The sequence below is a fragment of the Carassius carassius genome, chromosome 11 (genome assembly GCF_963082965.1).
Source record: "Carassius carassius chromosome 11, fCarCar2.1, whole genome shotgun sequence".
Lineage (NCBI taxonomy): Eukaryota > Metazoa > Chordata > Actinopteri > Cypriniformes > Cyprinidae > Carassius > Carassius carassius.
Genome location: NC_081765.1, coordinates 16935681 through 16955424, shown reverse-complemented (window position 1 = coordinate 16955424; position 19744 = coordinate 16935681). Strand labels below are relative to the sequence as shown.

The 19744-nt window shown below is 38.0% G+C and overlaps 1 protein-coding gene across 4 annotated transcripts in view; it reads left to right on the top strand.

The window, feature by feature from the left end:
• Window positions 1-19744, top strand: part of LOC132152919 (collagen alpha-3(VI) chain-like) — a 40227-nt gene that overhangs the window by 11602 nt on the left and 8881 nt on the right. For 3 of the 4 annotated variants that reach the window (XM_059561913.1, XM_059561912.1, XM_059561914.1), the window contains 24 exons: window positions 133-738; window positions 1996-2601; window positions 8707-9312; window positions 12374-12985; window positions 13077-13676; window positions 13806-14417; window positions 14536-14870; window positions 15014-15092; window positions 15290-15435; window positions 15564-15656; window positions 15762-15815; window positions 16074-16145; window positions 16292-16318; window positions 16618-16662; window positions 16758-16811; window positions 16906-16968; window positions 17090-17155; window positions 17584-17637; window positions 17964-17999; window positions 18150-18212; window positions 18428-18490; window positions 18617-18679; window positions 18983-19045; window positions 19247-19297. In XM_059561913.1, the coding sequence (XP_059417896.1) occupies window positions 133-738; window positions 1996-2601; window positions 8707-9312; window positions 12374-12985; window positions 13077-13676; window positions 13806-14417; window positions 14536-14870; window positions 15014-15092; window positions 15290-15435; window positions 15564-15656; window positions 15762-15815; window positions 16074-16145; window positions 16292-16318; window positions 16618-16662; window positions 16758-16811; window positions 16906-16968; window positions 17090-17155; window positions 17584-17637; window positions 17964-17999; window positions 18150-18212; window positions 18428-18490; window positions 18617-18679; window positions 18983-19045; window positions 19247-19297 (5069 nt within the window). The remainder of the gene's footprint in view (window positions 1-132; window positions 739-1995; window positions 2602-8706; window positions 9313-12373; window positions 12986-13076; window positions 13677-13805; window positions 14418-14535; window positions 14871-15013; window positions 15093-15289; window positions 15436-15563; window positions 15657-15761; window positions 15816-16073; window positions 16146-16291; window positions 16319-16617; window positions 16663-16757; window positions 16812-16905; window positions 16969-17089; window positions 17156-17583; window positions 17638-17963; window positions 18000-18149; window positions 18213-18427; window positions 18491-18616; window positions 18680-18982; window positions 19046-19246; window positions 19298-19744) is intronic. The other variant, XM_059561915.1, reaches the window with a different exon arrangement.

Below are 19744 nucleotides of genomic sequence, written 5' to 3'. Positions count from 1 at the left end.
ATATAAAAACTTAAATTTTGATTAGTAATATGCATTGCTGAAATGTACAATCTAGCTTTTATGTTGTAGATGTGTTGTAGATATTTCTTTTTTTTGGTATTTCACATTCTCTCTTTTTAAAATCTTTCACAGTGACTGAACAACCAGGTCCCTCTGGTGGAGAAAGGGATGTTGCATTTTTAATTGATGGCTCTGATGATGTGAGAAGTGACTTTCCCTATATCCGTGACTTCATTACCAAAGTCATTGAGCCTCTGGATATAAGCTTTGATAAAGTACGAGTTTCTTTGGTCCAGCATAGTGAGCGACCAAGTCCATACTTCTACTTGAACACTTACCAAACCAAAGATGAGGTGCTGAGAGCTGTAAGTGGACTCACTCCGGCAGGTGGCAGAAGTTTAAACACTGGAGCTGCCTTGACTTTCATGAAAAACACCATTTTGTCACCAGCAAATGGTGGTCGGGCCGGTAACAATGTTCCCCAATTTTTGATAGTTTTGACTGGGGGAAGATCTAGAGACAGTGTCAGAGAACCCGCAGTTGCTCTAAAGACTGAGGGAGTTGTTCCTTTTGGTGTTGGAGTGAAAAATGCAGACCCTAAACAGATTGAGGCCATCTCTCACAATCCATCATTTGCTTTCAATGTGAAGGAATTCAGCGAGCTCAACACTGTTCAGGAAAAGCTCAAGAACTATGTAAACCTTCCTGATCAAGAACTGAAGGTCATTCTAGACACAGGTAAGAACATTTTAGCTGTTTGTGTTGCTGTGGTCTTCTGTATGCTTGCAAAAGCAGCAGACTGTGTTTGTGGTTTATTTTTTGGGCACTGTGCTATTCTTTGTTTGTAAGTATTTCTCATTTGTGTACTATGTCTTAGCTGATGCCGAAGATGTAGAAAAAGTTCCTCTTGGATGATTCTGATGGTACTAAAAGTGGATTGGGTGAAGTTTGTTATTTTGTTCAAAGAGTTGTTGAGAATCTTAATGTGAAGGAGAGCAAATATAAAACACCTGTGATTCAGTACAGTGACAATCCACTGGTTGATCTCTATCTTAAAACTTACTCAACAAAGGCAGAGGTTCTAAATGCCATTAAGGTCCTGAAACACAAAGGTGGAAACGCAGCTAACTCTGGTGCAGCTCTCCAGTTTGTGAGGCACCAGGTTTTCACTTCTTCATCTGGGAGTAGACAACTTTATGGAATTTTTCAAATACTAATATTGTTGAGTAGTAGACCATTTAGTGATGAAATAATAGGGCCTGGCATGACCCTTACAGATCTTGAAATATGGACAATGAGCATTGGTATGGAAAATACAGATCCAAATGAGCTTCATAGTGATAGTGAGTATCACTATAAAGTTCAAGAATACATCATATGTGACCCTGGACAACAAAACAAGTCTTAAGTTGCTGAGGTATATTTTTAGCAATAGCAATAGCAATAAAAAAAAATAAAAAAAAACACTGTATAGGTCAAAATTAACCATTTTTCTTTTATGGCAGTAAACATTAGGAAATTGAGTAAAGATCATGTTCCATGAAGATATTTTGTAAATTTCCTACTGTAAATATAAAAAACTTAACTTTTGATCAGTAATATGCATTGCTAAGAACTTCATTTGGACAAATTTAAAGGCGATTTTCTCAGTATTTTGATTTTTTTTTCCAACCCTAAGATTCCAGATTTTCAAATAGTTGTATCCCAGCCAAATATTGTCATATCCTAATAAACCATACATACATACCTTACATTATTTATTAAGATATCAGATTATGTATAAATCTTAATTTCGAAAAATGTACACTTAAGACTGTTTTTGTGGTCCAGGGTCACATAGTCAACATAAATTATTTTTTGTAACCACTTTATTTTTTGTCACCTACGTACATTGCTTTTCTATTCAGAAATGTAAAATCTAACTTTTATGTTGTAGATATTTAAGCCTTTTGTTGGTATTTAATTCACATTCTCTCTTTTTAAAATCTTTCACAGTGACTGAACAACCAGGTCCCTCTGGTGGAGAAAGGGATGTTGCATTTTTAATTGATGGCTCTGATGATGTGAGAAGTGACTTTCCCTATATCCGTGACTTCATTACCAAAGTCATTGAGCCTCTGGATATAAGCTTTGATAAAGTACGAGTTTCTTTGGTCCAGCATAGTGAGCGACCAAGTCCATACTTCTACTTGAACACTTACCAAACCAAAGATGAGGTGCTGAGAGCTGTAAGTGGACTCACTCCGGCAGGTGGCAGAAGTTTAAACACTGGAGCTGCCTTGACTTTCATGAAAAACACCATTTTGTCACCAGCAAATGGTGGTCGGGCCGGTAACAATGTTCCCCAATTTTTGATAGTTTTGACTGGGGGAAGATCTAGAGACAGTGTCAGAGAACCCGCAGTTGCTCTAAAGACTGAGGGAGTTGTTCCTTTTGGTGTTGGAGTGAAAAATGCAGACCCTAAACAGATTGAGGCCATCTCTCACAATCCATCATTTGCTTTCAATGTGAAGGAATTCAGCGAGCTCAACACTGTTCAGGAAAAGCTCAAGAACTATGTAAACCTTCCTGATCAAGAACTGAAGGTCATTCTAGAGAAAGGTAAGAACATTTTAGCTGTTTGTGTTGCTGTGGTCTTCTGTATGCTTGCAAAAGCAGCAGACTGTGTTTGTGGTTTATTTTTTGGGCACTGTGCTATTCTTTGTTTGTAAGTATTTCTCATTTGTGTACTATGTCTTAGCTGATGCCGAAGATGTAGAAAAAGTTCCTCTTGGATGATTCTGATCACCCAAAAGTGGATTGGGTGAAGTTTGTTATTTTGTTCAAAGAGTTGTTGAGAATCTTAATGTGAAGGAGAGCAAATATAAAACACCTTTGATTCAGTACAGTGACAATCCACTGGTCGATCTCTGTTCGAGTTACTGTAATACAGTACAGCAAAGATCCTTTGACTTATATCCTACCCAATATAATTACAGTAGTAAGAAAGCTGTAATCTATGCCATTAATGGCCTTACAGCAAAAGGTGGAAGAAACCTAAAAATTGGGGTAGCACTACAGTATGTCAGGGAGCATGTTTTCAGTAGTACCTCAGCTGTTGATTGTTATGACCACTGGAGGGTCCAGTGATGATGTGCCTGGTCCTGCTGAAGACCTTAAAAATAGTGGTGTTCTGTCCATTGCCATTGGAATAAAGAATGCTGTAGAAGCAGAGCTCCAAAGCATAGCATTTTCACCTAGATTTCTTTTAAGTCTTTCAGCCTTTGGTGAACTTTTACATATACTGCCTGATATTCTCTCCTTTATCAAATCCAAAATGGGAATAGAACCCCCTACTATAATTGGTAAGAATAACGACACTTGGCATATTCCTCAGATTCAAACTTTTGCAATTGATAGTTTGGATATCAACCTCCTTTATTCACTAAACTGCTTGCTTTAACCCTGAAGCAATTTATTGACAGATTCAGCTTTCTTAACATATAACAAAGAATGGCAAATAATGGCATTTGCCACTAAATATTTACCTGTTCTGTTCATCTTTTGCTTTGTCCATCAGAGAACCTTCATGGGTTTCCACTGGTTCTCTTAACCATGGAAGAGTCTTACTACTTGTGGAGATTACCATTCAGTTTAAGCTCCTGTTTGAGCCAATGATTTCTCAGTCATTGTTGGTATTTCAAATCCTATTTTCCCTTTTTCTTTTCTGATTGCTTAATTGATCTCAATCGGTCAAATGAGCATGAAAATGAAATGATATCATTTCATAATGGACATTTTTCTTTGTCTCAAATATTGCCAGCATATACTTAAAAACCTGAATATAGTCATATGTATTATACATTTGTCTTTAAATGGTTTGTTCAGGTTTAATTTGTATTCTTAATACTATGAAAATATCACTACATGCAGTAATGTGCTTGATGTATTTATACACTTTTATAAGAGTCTACTTTAGTAAAGCCAATTAATTTTCATCCCGGTTGAATTGGAAGCAGCTCAAAGAGACATTGTCTTTATTCTGGATGGGACTGATGACACTAGGGATTCATTTAAACAAATGTGTCAGTTTGTTCAAAGAGTGGTGAACAAACTCAATATTGGGCAAAGCAGAGGACCGAGTGTCTGTAGTTCAATACAGCAAAGAGCACAGGTCCATTTTTACCTCAACACACATACCACAAAACAAGACATTCTCAATTCAATTCAGAGTCTGAAACACCAGGGAGGAAGTCCCCTCAACACTAGAATAGCGCTCATCTATACCAAAAAGAACATGTTCATTGCCTCTTCTGGGAGCAGAATCCTAGAGGGAGTTCCTCAGGTTCTTGTGCTTGTGACTGGAGGAAGGTCTCAGGATGATAATAGAGCTCTAGCTGCAGCTCTGAAAATTGATCAAACTGTAACATTCAGTATTGGCAAACAAAACGGAGATGTTATTTAACTTCAGGCAATTTAATATACTCCTGATCATACCCATACTGTTCATCAGTTTGATGACCTTCAAACCTTTGAACAGAAACTTGTATCATATGTAAAAAGAGTTCCTCGGCAGCCCAGGAGGCTTACAACAACTACAACAGGTAAGGATGTTGTTGGTTTTTTTTTTTTCAAATGTGGTTGATTTAAAGGCGTAATGGGCTAGTGACATAACTATATATTTATGCTCATTGCAACAGATTCTGGAAAGAGAGATGTTGTGTTTTTAATCGATGGCACTGATGAAACAAAGGGAAGGTTCTAAGGAATGTAAAACTTTGTTCAGACCCTGGTTCAGAAACTAAATGTGGCACCAAATAAAGATTGTGTTTCAGTGGTCCAGTACAGTGATGATGCAGCCATTGAGTTTCTTTTGAATACATATTCATCATCAGATGATGTTATAAATAATGTGAAAATGTTTATCCATAATGGTGGAAGGCTGCATCACACTGGGGCAGCCCTACAATATGTTAAGGACAACCTGCTTACTGCTGCTGCAGGGAGTAGACTTTTGGAAGGTGTGCCACAGGTTCTAATTCTGTTGAACTCTGGAAGGTCAAACAACAACATACATGATCCAGTCAAAGCTTTGAAAGACACTGGTGTCATTTCATTTAGTATTGGTACCACAAATGTTGATACACTTGAGTTACAAACAACATCCCATCAGCCCAACTAATTTTTTCATGTCTGATTTTGAGAGCATTCTTGATGTTCAAGAGAATATTTTAGCATTAATAAACAGGGACTCTTACAAAGAGCTACCAACAATGACAACTCAAAGTTGTGAAAAAAGTGTTAATATATGGAATAGAAGGAAAGTACTCAGATTTTCTTGAATTACATACAATTTCTTCTGAAAATAAACTGCTTTCAAGGCAAAGCTACTAGAAGCAATGAAAGCCATTCCAATTAATAACAAAAATTAATTCATAGGTAAGTGTAATAATGCTTACGCACAGCAGTGAGAAAAATACCTCTTTAATATTCAGAAATGTATTATGGTTATTAAGATAATTTTGATATATTTTCAACACAGAAATTAAGCCTTTGTATTTCTGTTAAGTTTCCCAGCTATGAAAGATTTTGTGAAAAGAATGGTGGAAAGATTGGATATAGCTGAGAACAGAGATAATATTTCTGTTGTACAGTACAGCAAAGACACATACGTTCATTTCTATCTGAACACATAAATGTCAAAGGAAGACATCCTCGATGATGTCAGAGATCTGTGGCACAAAGGAGGCAGAACCCTTTACATGTGGGCAGCTCTCCAGTACATCAGAGACCATGTCTTTACTGCCTCCTACGGCAGCAGGTGGCTGGAGGGTGTGCTGCAGATACTGCTTTTGCTTAGCAGGGGAAGGTCATCTGACAGTGTTGATGAAGCAGCCCCCTCTCTGAAATAGTTTGGCGACTTGACCTTTGCAATAGGATCCAGGGGCTCAAATTGCAGAGAATTTCAAATGACACTGATTACGCTTTGACCGTGTCCGACTTCAGTGAGCTTCCAAATCTCGAAGAGCAGCTTCTGGCCTCTGTCTAGGATTTTCCAATTCCTGTCACTCCAGCTTCACCAACTTTTACCGATATGTGCATGGCAGAACTTTAAAGCTGTGTCTCGTCTTTCTACTTTTTGGAAGCTGTGGGACTGTTAGCCAGAGCTTATACTGTTAATGAGTTGGTAAACACATATGACATCCTTAAGGTTAATGAACGTTATTGTCATTTTGTTGCATTAATGATGTTACCCCCCTCCCTCCTATCTAATGACACCACACCTAGTCTCACATCCTTCAAAGGAAGACATTCTTGACCGTGTCAGAGGCCTGAGACACAAAGGAGGCAGACCCCTCAACACAGGGGCAACTCTCCAGTATGTGAGCGACATTGTCTTCACCATCTCTGCAGGGAGTAGAAGGCAAGAGGGTGTACAGTACCTCAGATTCTCATCCTCCTCAATGGAGGGTGGTCATATGATAACATAGATGCATCTGTCTCCACCCTGAAAGAGAGCGGGATCTTGATTTTTGGCATCGGCAGCAGAAATTTGAGTCCTACATATGCACATTCCATCAATTAATTCTCTGACCTTCCCATTGTCCAGCAGCAGTTTATCAGCTCCCTCAACAAAATGCATGGACAAGTCAGGCCAATGACACCAACTGGGCCGAGTAAGACTCCCACATGTCTCTAGAAAGCAGCACACCGTTAGCACTGCGAGTTTGCAGAGCCATGGGAAATAAGGCTAAAAAGCCAAGGGTTTAAACCCTAGGCACTGTTAAGTTTTAAAATGCTTGTTTGTTCACTTTGTTTTAGGTAAAGTTTTTGTCTTTTGAACCAATATATCCCTCAAATTTAGACCTTATTTCACGGCCTTGTATTCATTAAATTAAGGCATTTTAACTCTGACCAAAACTAGGTATTATTATAGCAAACGGGACTAAAGTTTAGCCATTACTCTTTCCTGTTTGCAGTTGCTGACCAGAGCATGCATACATCTACAGATAATATGAAATGCTGATTTCTCACGTGACTTTTGGTTCCACTTCGCTACCCCGTAGCTGAGCGAAGGAGGGATGTGTTCCTGGTAGGTGGCTCAGATGGCACTAAGAGCTCTTTCCCTGAGGGAGACCCCTCAACACAGGGTCAACTCTGCAGTATGTAAGGGACAGTGTCTTCACTGCCTCCTCTGGAAGTAGATGTGTAGAATGTTTGCCTCAGTTACTGATTCTGCTGAGTGGTGGAAGGTCATCTGATAATGTTGACACACTGGCCTCCTCCCTGAAGGACCTGGGAGTGCTTATCTTTGGGATAGGGTCAAGGAGCTCAGACAGCAGGGAACTCCAGAGGATTTTCTATCAGCCCAGTTATGCACTCTCAGTGAGCTACTTTACTGACCCTCTCAATGTCCAACAGGCAGCTTTTCACTAACATTAACATAGTACTTTTAGAGTGCATACGCCTCACTACTACAGTAAAAGGTAAGATATTTACAAAGCATTTTTGCTGTAGTTTCTTTTAAGTTTTATGGTATCAACTGAGGTAAGTATCTCCAGAAGTGTTTACATTTTTTTTGCATATTTTACACAACAAACCCAGATTTTACCTAAAAGTCTGTGTCTTGTTAAGGAGATACTGTTTTCTTTTGGTTCAGTAAAATGAGCCAGAATTTTAAGTCTTTCGCTAATAAATGACCCAACATTGAAGTATATGGTCCATAATACCATAGAGACAATGGTATGCTTCTTTTACTTTTGTCTCAAAGAATCATTATACAGCTTCCTTGCAGCACCTTGACAACCACCTTGTGAATGTGGGACCTGAGTGACCATATGACAGTGTGATTCTTTTAGAACATCAAACATCCTGATACCAGTGGGTGTTGTATACTGTATGTATTTCTTTATTCGTATCTTTTCTTCCTTTAATACGCACAGTGGTTTGTAGTTTGTATAATTATTCCCATGCAATTACTGATTTTTAATGCTTTTTGGGAGATCAGATTTTATATTAAATGTGTGTACCTCAGTCTGTGTTTTGCAGATTTATTTATTTATTATAACTTTCACGCTTTGTTTCTTTATTTCTAGAATTTCTAATAGTTACCTATAATGTATTTAAGATTTATTAAGGCAAATCACGAGTGGGGGCTGTGAACAAACACTTTAATGTTAATATTTAAAAAAAATAGATAAACAAATTTTATATATATACACAGTGTGTGTGTGTGTGTGTGTGTGTGTGTGTTTGTATGTGTGTGTGTGTGTGTGTTTGTGTGTGTGTGTGTATGTGTGTATGTATGCATATATATATATATATATATATATATATATATATATATATATATATATATATATATATAATGTAAATCTGAAAAAATGTGAAATGGCTGTTTGTTAGAATTGCATTGCAAAATCTTTGTCTGCTACTATGGTTGCTTTCCAAGGCTACAATGTATCATGGTTGCAGTGTTTTCAAATTCAGTTGAAAATTACATCTTGCACATACAAAAGGATGATACAAAACTGTCTGATACAATTACCTTGTGGTGGAATCAAGTGAAAATGAGTCTAAACCGAATCTAAACCGATCAAGGACAAAGGGTTGTACTGTTTGTAAATATATTCATGTCTTTTTGTTGTTGGGTGTGTTTTACAGAATTGCCCTCATCCAGCCAGCAGCATTTTATATTAAATTAGATATTTTTTATTCTTGTTTTAGCGGAGTCTGAAGGACCTAAGAAGGACATCATCTTTGTGATTGATGGCTCTGAAGGTGTTGGTAGAGAGTTCCCAATTATCCAGGAGTTTGTGCGCAGAGTTGTGGAGAATCTCAATGTTGGCGAGAACAAGATCCGAGTAGGTGTGGTGCAGTATGGAGATACACCATATGCAGACATATACCTCAACTCACACAGAACCAAAGAAGGTGTCCTAAATGGCATTAAGGAACTCCGACAGCGAGGCGGGAGACAGCGTAACCTTGGGCGGGCCATTGACTTTGTTAGTCGTGAAGTTCTGACTTCTGGACGTGGTGGAAGGAAACAGGATGGAGTTCCACAATTTGTAGTTGTAATTTCAGGAGGAAAAGCAACAGATAATATAAGACCATATGCAACAGCAATGAAACAGTCTGGAGTCGTCCCCCTTAGCATAGGAACAAGAGACATGGACACTCAGGAATTGCAAGTGACATCCTATGTCCCCAGATTTGCCTATACAGTTGATGACTTGCCTGGACTATATACAATTCAGGATACACTCATCACCACCCTGACAGAGCTATCTAGTGAGGAGTTAGCCAAATTGCGTCCTGTGTACCCTACAGGTAACTGCAATCATTTCATAATTGGGGTTCTGGATGATGTGGTAATGCTGCTGAAAAGGTCAGCATAATTTCCATTCCCAGTTTATTTTTTGATTATGCTGGTCCAACTGTAGTTAAACTTAGTTTTCTTTAACTTTTAAGTTTGTGGCATTGGTTATCCAGCATGGTCTGTCAGTTATTGCTGGTTGACCAAGGAAGTCTTGTTATTGTTAACCTAATTAAGAAACTTGCTAGAAACACCAGCATTCTATGCTGGGAACAGCATCTAAAATGCAAAATGTATATCACCAGCTATGTTGGTCTTTTTAACAGTGATAACATAAAAATATGCCTGTGAAAGTTTGAAGGTGTTTATGACATATGTTTTATTATATTCCTTAAAGGGGTCATATGATGCTTTTTAAAAAGCATTATTTTGTGTATTTGGTGTAACAGAATATGTTGAATTGCTTTAATGTTCAAAAAACACATTATTTTTCAAATACTGTACATTATTATAGGTCCTCAATGCCCCACCTCTCTAAAACGCATCGTTCTACAAAGTGATGAAGCTCGTATGTGTTTGCAGTACACAAGCCACGGACGGTTAAGACAGCTGACTCCACTGTGTGACCGTCTCTCTTGCCGCATTTCCACTGAAATTACCCGGAACATTTGTACCAGGAACTTTTTTCCCAGGAACTTTTTTCCCCCCAGACCTGTTGCTTCCTGCGTTTCCACTGCGGTCTAAAGTACCAGGAAGATTAGGCAAATAGACTGGTGACGTAGGTCTGCGCGCGTTTCTCAACACAAAGTACGCTGATTTTGCACTTGCATCCTTGGTAGTTTAGACTTTGCGCATTCGACTCGGGAGTGTGATGTCCGCGACGACGCAAATCCGGTAATTCTGCCGTGGACTTGATAACATCCCTCAGCTCGCCTTGGCTACTGCAATTTTCCTCACTGTATATTTACAATAAAAATGAAATCAAATACCACTGCCTCCTTTTGTTTTCATTTGAACATAATAATAGCCGCAGAAATGTACTTAGTTTAGGGAAATGTGTATATATATATATATATATAGTCATTACAATGAAATGAAATATTATATTAATTTGTCTTTTTTATTTTCATTTTAACATATAGAAAAAATAGAATACAGACCAAAGATTACCTGTTAGATTTACCCAAAATGAATGATATTTTATGTTTAACCACTAAGGAGACATCATAGCCAGCAGCACATATCAGAAGGTCTAGCCGAGGTGAGGCTGCTCTTCGCGGATACATGATTACTGAGCTCCTGCTGATCGTGTGGAGCTCACCGTCTCTGAAATCGGCAAAACACTTTTTTAAATAGGCGCTGTCTTCATGAATAATTCATAGATTTGAGTTTTAAACAACTACATTCTCGCCTGAAATACTTTTAAAAGTACATTTCATGACATAATAACAGTAATATTTTGAAAATTATCCAAATAAATGGTGGTTGAAATCGCAATGCTGTATTAACTCAACCAATCAGCATGTTTAGTGCCCAAGTCCAGCCCCCGAAAGTTCCGAAAAAGTAAAAGTAATCTCCCCAGCAGGGACTTTCTGTTCTGAGGAACATTTTTTTTTACCAGGAACTTTAATTAGTTCCTTGTTCCTGCAGTGGAAACACACAGAGTACCGGCCCAAAGTGCCTAGTTCCTGGGTAAAGTTCCTGTGGTGGAAACGCGGCTTCTCTCTCTCTCTCTCTCTCTCTCTCTCTCTCTCTCTCTCTCTCTCTCGCGGGCACAAACACACACAATGCGCAAAACAACACATTTGAACATCCAATAGCAAATACTGAAACTTAGAACAAAACATACTCACAGTTGCTTATTTGGAAGTCAGAATTACTTCCTCTCCTAGGTTCACAAAAGGGTTGTCCATAAAATGCATTTCTATTCTATTGTAAGTAATCTTAAAGATTCCTAAATGCATCTACTGGGAAGTTGTGGCCTAGTGGTTAGAGAGTATGACTCCTAACCCTAGGGTTGTGGTTTCGAGTCTTAGGTGCCCTTGAGTAAGGCACTGAACTCCCAAATGCTCCCTGGGCGATGCAGCATAAGTGGCTGCCCACTGCTCCGGGTGTGTGTTCACTGCTGTGTGTGTGTGTACTTTGGATGGGTTAAATGCAGAGCGTGAATTCTGAGTATGGGTCACCATACTTGGCTGTATGTCACTTCACTTTCTTTTTTTTCTTTTACTTTACTATGCTTTCGCCTAGATACACACAGCATCACCCTGACATACTAGCTGCTTCAACACTAACTGTGATTACTGAAACCATGCCTTCTCTATTTGCCTAAACATTTTTGGGCAGTATTATGCAAATATTTCCACATAGTGATGTAGACATGTGGAGGCGTGTTTGAATGAGCCATTTTAGGAGGGCGTGGCAGAATCTTGACTTTGATAAAGAATATCTCTTTGGATTTGAGACTTTAGTTTTTGCAACTTTACAGATCTTCTTTATGCAGCAAGAGCTTGTAACTCTCATAAGAGAATGGAAAAATTTAAATCGCATCATATGACCCCTTTAAAGTCTGTTAATATTAACTGTTTTCATCATAAACAGTAATAATTTAGTAATATATGATCATTCTCAAACCTGTCTCTAACCATATAAATAAAATGCACAGTTTTGCTGCTGCATTTTATTTAAGACTTCAACTTTCACTGTAATGACTGGCTAACATTTTTGCATAGTCAGTGTCCTTATTCTTGCTGCTTTTAGAAATTCCGTAAAGATATTAATTGAACAAGTGTTTACATCATCCCATCAAGAAGTACTGTAACTCAGAGCAGCAAAACATCTTCAGTTGATAAAGTCCTTTTTAAATCTAAATAAATATAACTGACATTCTGCAGAAATAATAATAAAAAAAATTAGAATTTGGTAATAAAATTTGCTCCACTGTTTGTGAATCCTGTGGTCAGACTGTAAGGTACATTTGTGTGTTAATTAAGATCTATATTTTATTCTTATAGTTATTGTTATATTTATTTTTTATAAATTAGTAAATTTTCATCTCTTTATTTCAAAACATAGAGACTGTAATTCCAGTACCTCGTGGAGATAAAAGGGATGTTGTTTTCCTTATTGATGGCACAACAAAGATGCGCACTGAGTTCCCTGCCATAAGAGACATGGTTTATCGAGTGGTGGAGAAGTTAGATGTTGGTCCCAACAATGTGAGAGTCTCAGTTGTGCAATACAGTGATGATCCCAAACTGGAGTTTTTTCTCAATGAGCACTCCACTAAGGAGGAAGTTCGCCAGGCAATACGAAGAATGAAAAGCAAAGGTGGCAGTCAGCTGAACACTGGTCAAGCTCTGGAATATGTTTCAAACACCATCTATCAAAGATCAGCTGGAAGCCGCGCAGAAGAGGGTGTGCCCCAGTTTCTCATCTTGGTAACCGGAGGAAAGTCAAATGATGATGTGTCTGGTCCTGCTAATCAGCTGAAGTCAAAACATGTTGCACCCTTAGCAGTTGGAGCTCATAATGCCGATGAAGAGGAGTTAAAATTAATTTCTTTTAGTCCAGAACTAACATACACAATTAGAGACTTCCAGCGGCCACAAGAAGTTGAGCAACAGCTATTAACAAAAGTCAGTACCATGAGCAGAGATGAAATTTCAGCCCCCACTGTGCCTAAAGGTATGACACATTTTCTGGTTTTCTTAAAAACATTATTTCAGGTTTGTCCACATTAGCAGAGAATTTGATGCCATTTTTTATTTCTTACCAGTCTCACTCAATCTTGGAAGAAAGGACATCATCTTCCTCATTGATAGCTCTGACAGTTCTGGACAAAGTGGTGTCGCTCACATTCGTGACTTTATCTTGAAAGTGGTTGATCAGCTTGATGTACGACCTGACCAAGTTCGCGTGGCCCTGGTACAGTATGGAGAAAGACCTCAAACTGAATTCTCTTTGAACTCCCACGACAACAAGCAATCTGTCATCTCTGCCATTAAGAGATTGCGTCATATGGGTGGACGTGGTGCTGACCTAGCTGAGGCGATTAAGTATGTCATTCGAAATGAGCTAACGGAAATTGCTGGGGTACGTCCTGAAGAAGCTTCCCAGCATTTAGTTGTGCTAACTGGTGGAAGATCAACCTCCGATGTATCCACTTATGGCCAACTTCTCAAAGGCTCTCGTATTAACTGTATAGGAATTGGTGCAGAAAATGCAGACCCAAGACAGCTGGAACAAATTACTACCACTTCTGATGACGTCCTGAAGGTGGCTACTTTCCCAAATCTTCCAAACATAGAGGGCAAATTTATAGCCAGACTTAATGGAACGATTATAGACGAGCCTCCCACTGACTTTGAAGACATAGGTACGTGGAGCTTTAATGTCATTGTTATGTTAGATATACTTTACGTAATGGGTGTTTAATAATAGGCCATAAATATTGGTTGGTTGGTTGCTTTGTTTAGCCTGATTTATTTTCTTTGATTTCCCATAGGTCCTGCCCTCCCACAGCCCAAGGCTGCTGATATTGTCTTTTTGGTTGATGGGTCAATCAATCTTGGCAGGGACAATTTTAAAGAGGTTATGGAATTCATTCTCAATTTAATTGACCTGTTCTTCAATGAGAGAGACAATCTTCGGTTTGGTCTAGCGCATTATGCTACAGATGTGACCGATGAATTCTACCTCAATACTTACAAAAATAAGGATGACATTATCGATGCCATAACTCGAGCGGAGTATAAGGGAGGTCGGGAAATCAAAACAGGCAATGCCATTCGCCATGTTCAGAAAACACACTTTGTAAAAGCAAGAGGAAGTCGGAAGGATGAGGGAATTCCACAGATCCTGATGGTAGTCACTGGTGGACGGTCAAGGGATGACAGCAAATCAGCGGCACTAGCTCTCAAAGCCAGTGGCGTGCGCATCTATGCTGTTGGGGTGGGTGACTTTGAGGATGAACTTAATAATTTGGGCAGTGACGCAACTACAGTGGCCCGAGCCAGTACCTTCCAAGAGCTCTCTGAACTGAATGAGCAGATTTTGCAAGCACTGGATGATGATGTGAACGTAAAACAGTGCCCTGGAGTAAAGGATGTTACAAGAGGTTTGGTTTTTGAGTTTTTAGTTTTTTTTTTAATATAGTGAGAGTATATTTTAAGTGTTCTGAACAGATGTTTACTCTTAATTTTTATTCATTCCCATCTGTGACTCTTCCCTGGCAGAATGCAAGTTGGATGTTCTTGTTGGGTTTGATGTGGCTGCACAGAACATCTTTGCTGCCCAAAGGTCACTAGAGAAGAAGGTGGCTAGTATTCTCAAACACATTACCCAGATGCAGCCCATCAGCTGCACTTCTGGCCAGGTCCCCTCAATACAAGTGGGCATGCTAGCGATGGACTCTGCCTCTGAACCTGTTCAGATGGACTTTACCAACAGATACACAGAGCTTCTTGAGCCCTTCAAGGTCCTCCGAAACCGTGGACCTTTTGTTCTAAACGGTGCAACAATCAAAGCTTATGCTGATAGATTCAAAAGTCAGCCTTCAGATAGTGTCAAGGTACACCCTTTTCATTCATGGCTAACTGTAACTTCAAAATCCAGTCATATTGTATATGCTGTATGTACTATATATCTCTGTATATTTATAAACAATTATATGTATGTAAACATTTTATTAATTGTATTTTTACACCCATAAAGGTTGTGATCCACTTAACTGATGGATTAGATGCCCAATATAACATTCTGAAAGAGAGAGTTGATCTGATGCGTTCAGCTGGTAAGAATAATCATGATTATACATATGAAAATGTCTGATGAATTTCATTTCTTTACACTCAAATATCTATAGTTTGTATGTTCAGTTTCTTTATTTCCCTATTCACCAATACTTTTGGAAAGTTTGTTGTTGATGATGATAATTCAGACATCTCACAATATGTTACCACGCACATTTTAATATTTATTTTTCTTAAGGTGTCAGTAGTTTCATTCTTGTTGCCCTGGAGAGAGTGCCACGATTTGAGGAAGCAGTTCTCTTGGAATTTGGCCGTGGCTTTAGGTACACACGACCTCTGCGTGTAAACCTCTTGGACTTGGATTATGAACTTCTGGAAGAACTGGTAAGCATTGGCCTCATTACTGTCCTCATTCAATTTGCAAACTAAGGAATAACCTACTGTGTGTAGACATAACAAAAAGAGATGAATGTGTTTTCCTAATATGATTGTGGTTGTCTTTTTTTTTAAAGGATAACATCGCTGAGCGGGAATGCTGTTCTGTTCCATGCAAGTGTAATGGCCAGAGAGGGGACAGAGGAGCTGTTGGTGTTTCTGGACCAAAGGTCAAATTCATTCTTCGAGAAACAACATATTTTAGACTAGAACACAGGTGAAAAAATTATGAAATTTATCAGTGTTTGCTTATGTCAATGTTTGGTTGTCTACAGGGTAACCCTGGTGGTCAAGGGTTCAGTGGACATCCTGGTGATGAAGGTGGTCCGGTGAGCATCTACTAATTATCTACTATGAATATGTAAAATGATTTAAAAAGCATAACACTTTTTAAATCCATAACACTGGAGTTTCTTTAGTATTTATATAATGATTTTGCTCAAAAAAAAAATAAAAACTATTTGTCATCGACACAAGAATTCATCAAGAACAACCTGAAACTTCGCTGTTGTCATTTTAACAAAAATGCAATATTTGTGCATCTGGCATTTTGTTTCTCAAGACTGAGATAATCCATGTTTTCTCAGGGAGAGAGAGGTCCACCTGGTATAAACGGAACTCAAGGATTCCAAGGATGTCCAGGTCAAAGAGGTATTAAAGTAAGTTGAACTAATTTCAACTACAGAGGGACTTTGTGGTAAAAAAAAAAAAAAAAAAAAAAATATATATATATATATATATATATATATATATATATATATATATTATGTGACTAATCCAGTGTTTTTGTTTATCTTTTATTTAGGGATCTCGAGGATACAATGGTGAAAAGGTAAAAACTCCTTATATAAATAATGCTTTTGTAATCATTTCATAATAATCAAAGTCTCTTTAAGGCAAGTCATGTCACTCGCTGGCTTCTAACAGCAGCTGCAGTGATGCAATGATTTTAATGATTAGCGAATGGCTCTTTCATTCAGAAGGCTTCCTGCATTTTTCCCCATTCAAAACGACATGTCTTGGGTATTCTATAGTCTTTGTAATAAATAATAATATATTACCATTATTAACAGTAACATTTAAATTTCATTACAAGTATATGTTTAATTAATACCATTTGTTTTCCTTTAGGGTGAAAATGGAGAGATTGGTTTAGATGGAATCAATGGAGAAGAGGTCAGCTATTTATCATTTTACTGTCAGTGATCAGTTTTACAATGGTTTGTACAAATCTTTGTGAATGCCAGTTCAAAATTGTTGTTGTCTTTTAGGGAACAAGTGGTGTTGTTGGCCCTCCAGGAGATAGAGGAAACCCTGGCGAAAGGGTAAGTCATGTAGAATATAGTCATGGGTTGAGACTGTGGAATATATTCAAAAGAAATACATTTGGTTTATCTGATCTTTTTTGTGTGTTTAAAGGGGCCTAAAGGGGCCAAAGGCCAGGCAGGAGATGTTGGTCAGACTGGAATCCGTGGTGATCCAGTATGTATAATATAACTTGTCAGATGTGTTTGCTTTCTTATATACTCAAATATTTGCCTTAATTTAGAATGAGTATATCTTCCTTCATTAAGTAAGGTTGATGCTGTTGTTGTTGTTTTAGGGCATCCCCGGAAGAGACAACAACCAGAGGGGACCAAAAGGTGATCCAGGCGATGCTGGCCCACCGGTATGGTCAAATTTTCTGTTTTGTTTTTATACACCTAGTTGATACTATACAGTATGTTATTCCCGTGGATTACATTTATTTCATTATGTCTGTTCAGGACTGTAGCACATGTTCATGGATCAATATTGTAAAGTGCCAGGCTTCATCCCAGCTTCATTTATAGTTCTGCACTATAATAATAATCTCAATAAAAAAATCATAGAAGTTGTTTTATTAATTATTTCTCAATCGATTAAACTATTATTTTTCATTACATGTAATTTTAGTCTCTGGCCATGGTCAAACTGTAAGACTTTGTCAAGCTCTACATATAGTAGTAGTTACTACACATTTTGTTAGTGTGTACTATTAAATCTGTGTTTGTATCAATGTGAATAAAATCCACAACTCTAATGCGACCTTGAAGTTCATTAAAGTGTTTTCTTTAGGGAGAGCCAGGGGTGGACGGAAATAAGGGAGGTCCTGGTGAACCAGGGAGACAGGTATGTTTCCCCAACCAAAGAGATTGTCTTTTCAAACTTAACCAGCAGAACTGAATAGGATAAGATTATTTCAGTCAGTTCATAAATAATCTCTTAAAGCCCGAAAACAGTTCCATAAAATCGAAAGAGTCTAAAGAAATGTGTACACTGATATGAGATAAAAATACATTTTTAATTTGACTTTGATAACTAGAACTTATCTCAGTTTTAAGCCATGTTATCTATGGTAATATATTTATTTGAAATGTTATGTGTAAGATGCATGAAATGTTGAATGACAGATGTTCTGTTCATAATCTTATTCACCCTCTTCTCTTTTGAAAAAGGGCCCTGATGGTAGAAGAGGGCCTCCTGGTCAAGCTGTGAGTAGACATTTCATGCCATTGATGGACATAAACATTATTTAAACACTCACATAGAGGTCCATCAAAAGCTGTTGTTTATGGATTCAACAGTTTATTCAATTTATTCAAATTTTTTGAAGGTTTATTAATGGCCCTGTTGCATTTTAGGGTGCTCCTGGAAGGCCTGGAAGTGACGGTTTACCAGGAGAGAGAGGAATTGGGGGATCTCGGGTAAATTAAAATAGTAGTAAAAAAAAAAAACAAGACTGGTCCTATGACATATTGTACATGCATGCATAATGGTTAAATCTGGTTTACAGTGGGGATACATTTATTTATTTTGCACAGATTTGCAAACCCGCCTTGCTATAAAATGTTAAATATTATTATCAAATAGAAAATATCTAATACATAATATAAATATTGTTTATCTGTACTTGATTAAGGGTCCTACTGGACCAATTGGAGCACCTGGTCTTAGAGGAGAAGATGGAAACCCTGGTCCAAGGGTAGGAAGTCCAAGCATGTTCTTTTTCTTTTTCTGCTACTAAAACAATAATTGAATAAATTATTCTGACAATTTGTGTGCAGACAAAATGTTTAATGCCAAATATTTAATTTATGTATTTATTTAGGGGCCAGGAGGACTGCCAGGACCGGCTGGAGAAAAGGGTAGAAGAGGCACTATTGGCCGTAAGGTAATGCTTACTTAAGCAACATTTATCAATTCATTGCCAGGCAGTTGCACTCTCATGTCCTAGTTACCAATGGCAAGCTTAAGAAATTGTTTAAAGAAAATATCTTAATATCAACATAACTTAAAGCTTCTGGGGAGTTTGTACTTGTGCAATTTGGGAAGGGGAAATCCCATTACATTTTTGTTTCAATGCATTAGTGTGAGAAGTAGGGAACTCTTTCAGTTGTTAAATGTATAACAATTGCACCTTTTATACATGATTATTTATAAAACTATGATTCACATTTTCTCCTTCACTCTAAAGGGTGAACCAGGGGAGCCAGGACCTAAAGGTGTATTTGGACCCCTGGGACCCCGTGGGGAGCCTGTAAGAGAGGAGTCATAGTCTGCACCAACCACACCAAATACATTTCATACATTGTAACAACAAAGATAATGTCCATCAGCATTATTATATGAGACATTCACAAATAGATTGGATAATTGTAAACATAGCACATTGTTCATTTATCAGATCACTCTACTGTATATGAGTAATTTAGTAATTTAGAGTTTCCTGTGTATACAGGGTGAGGATGGAAGGGATGGGTTTGGTACACCTGGTCCCAAAGGAAGAAAGGTGAGTGTGTGTATAAAGTTGAAACTATTTTTTCATGCTTTCTCAAATAACCATAAATAATTATTGCACATGCACCTGTGGAACATCCCAGAGTTTACAGGCAGTAGGCAATTAAAGTTACAGTTACAATATCTTGAAACATTAACGAGACCTGCCCAGGGTCCTTTCTCACCTGCTTGAACATGCAATAGTTCTGCTGCAGGGAGGCATGAGGACTGCAGATAAACTAAGCGATGGCCAGAGAAATAAACTGCTATGTCTGTTGAAGGTCTGTGCAGTGGCACACCACGTGAATCCCTCAAATGTGTTAGAGAGCTTGTCTTAGTGGACAAATGGAGTAAAATCTCACAGCAAGAACAGGCAAATCTTGCGCAGTTCACAAGGATGAAATACTGCAACTTTTGATATAGACCCCCCTTTGATTAGGGACTCATTTTTCCACTTCTG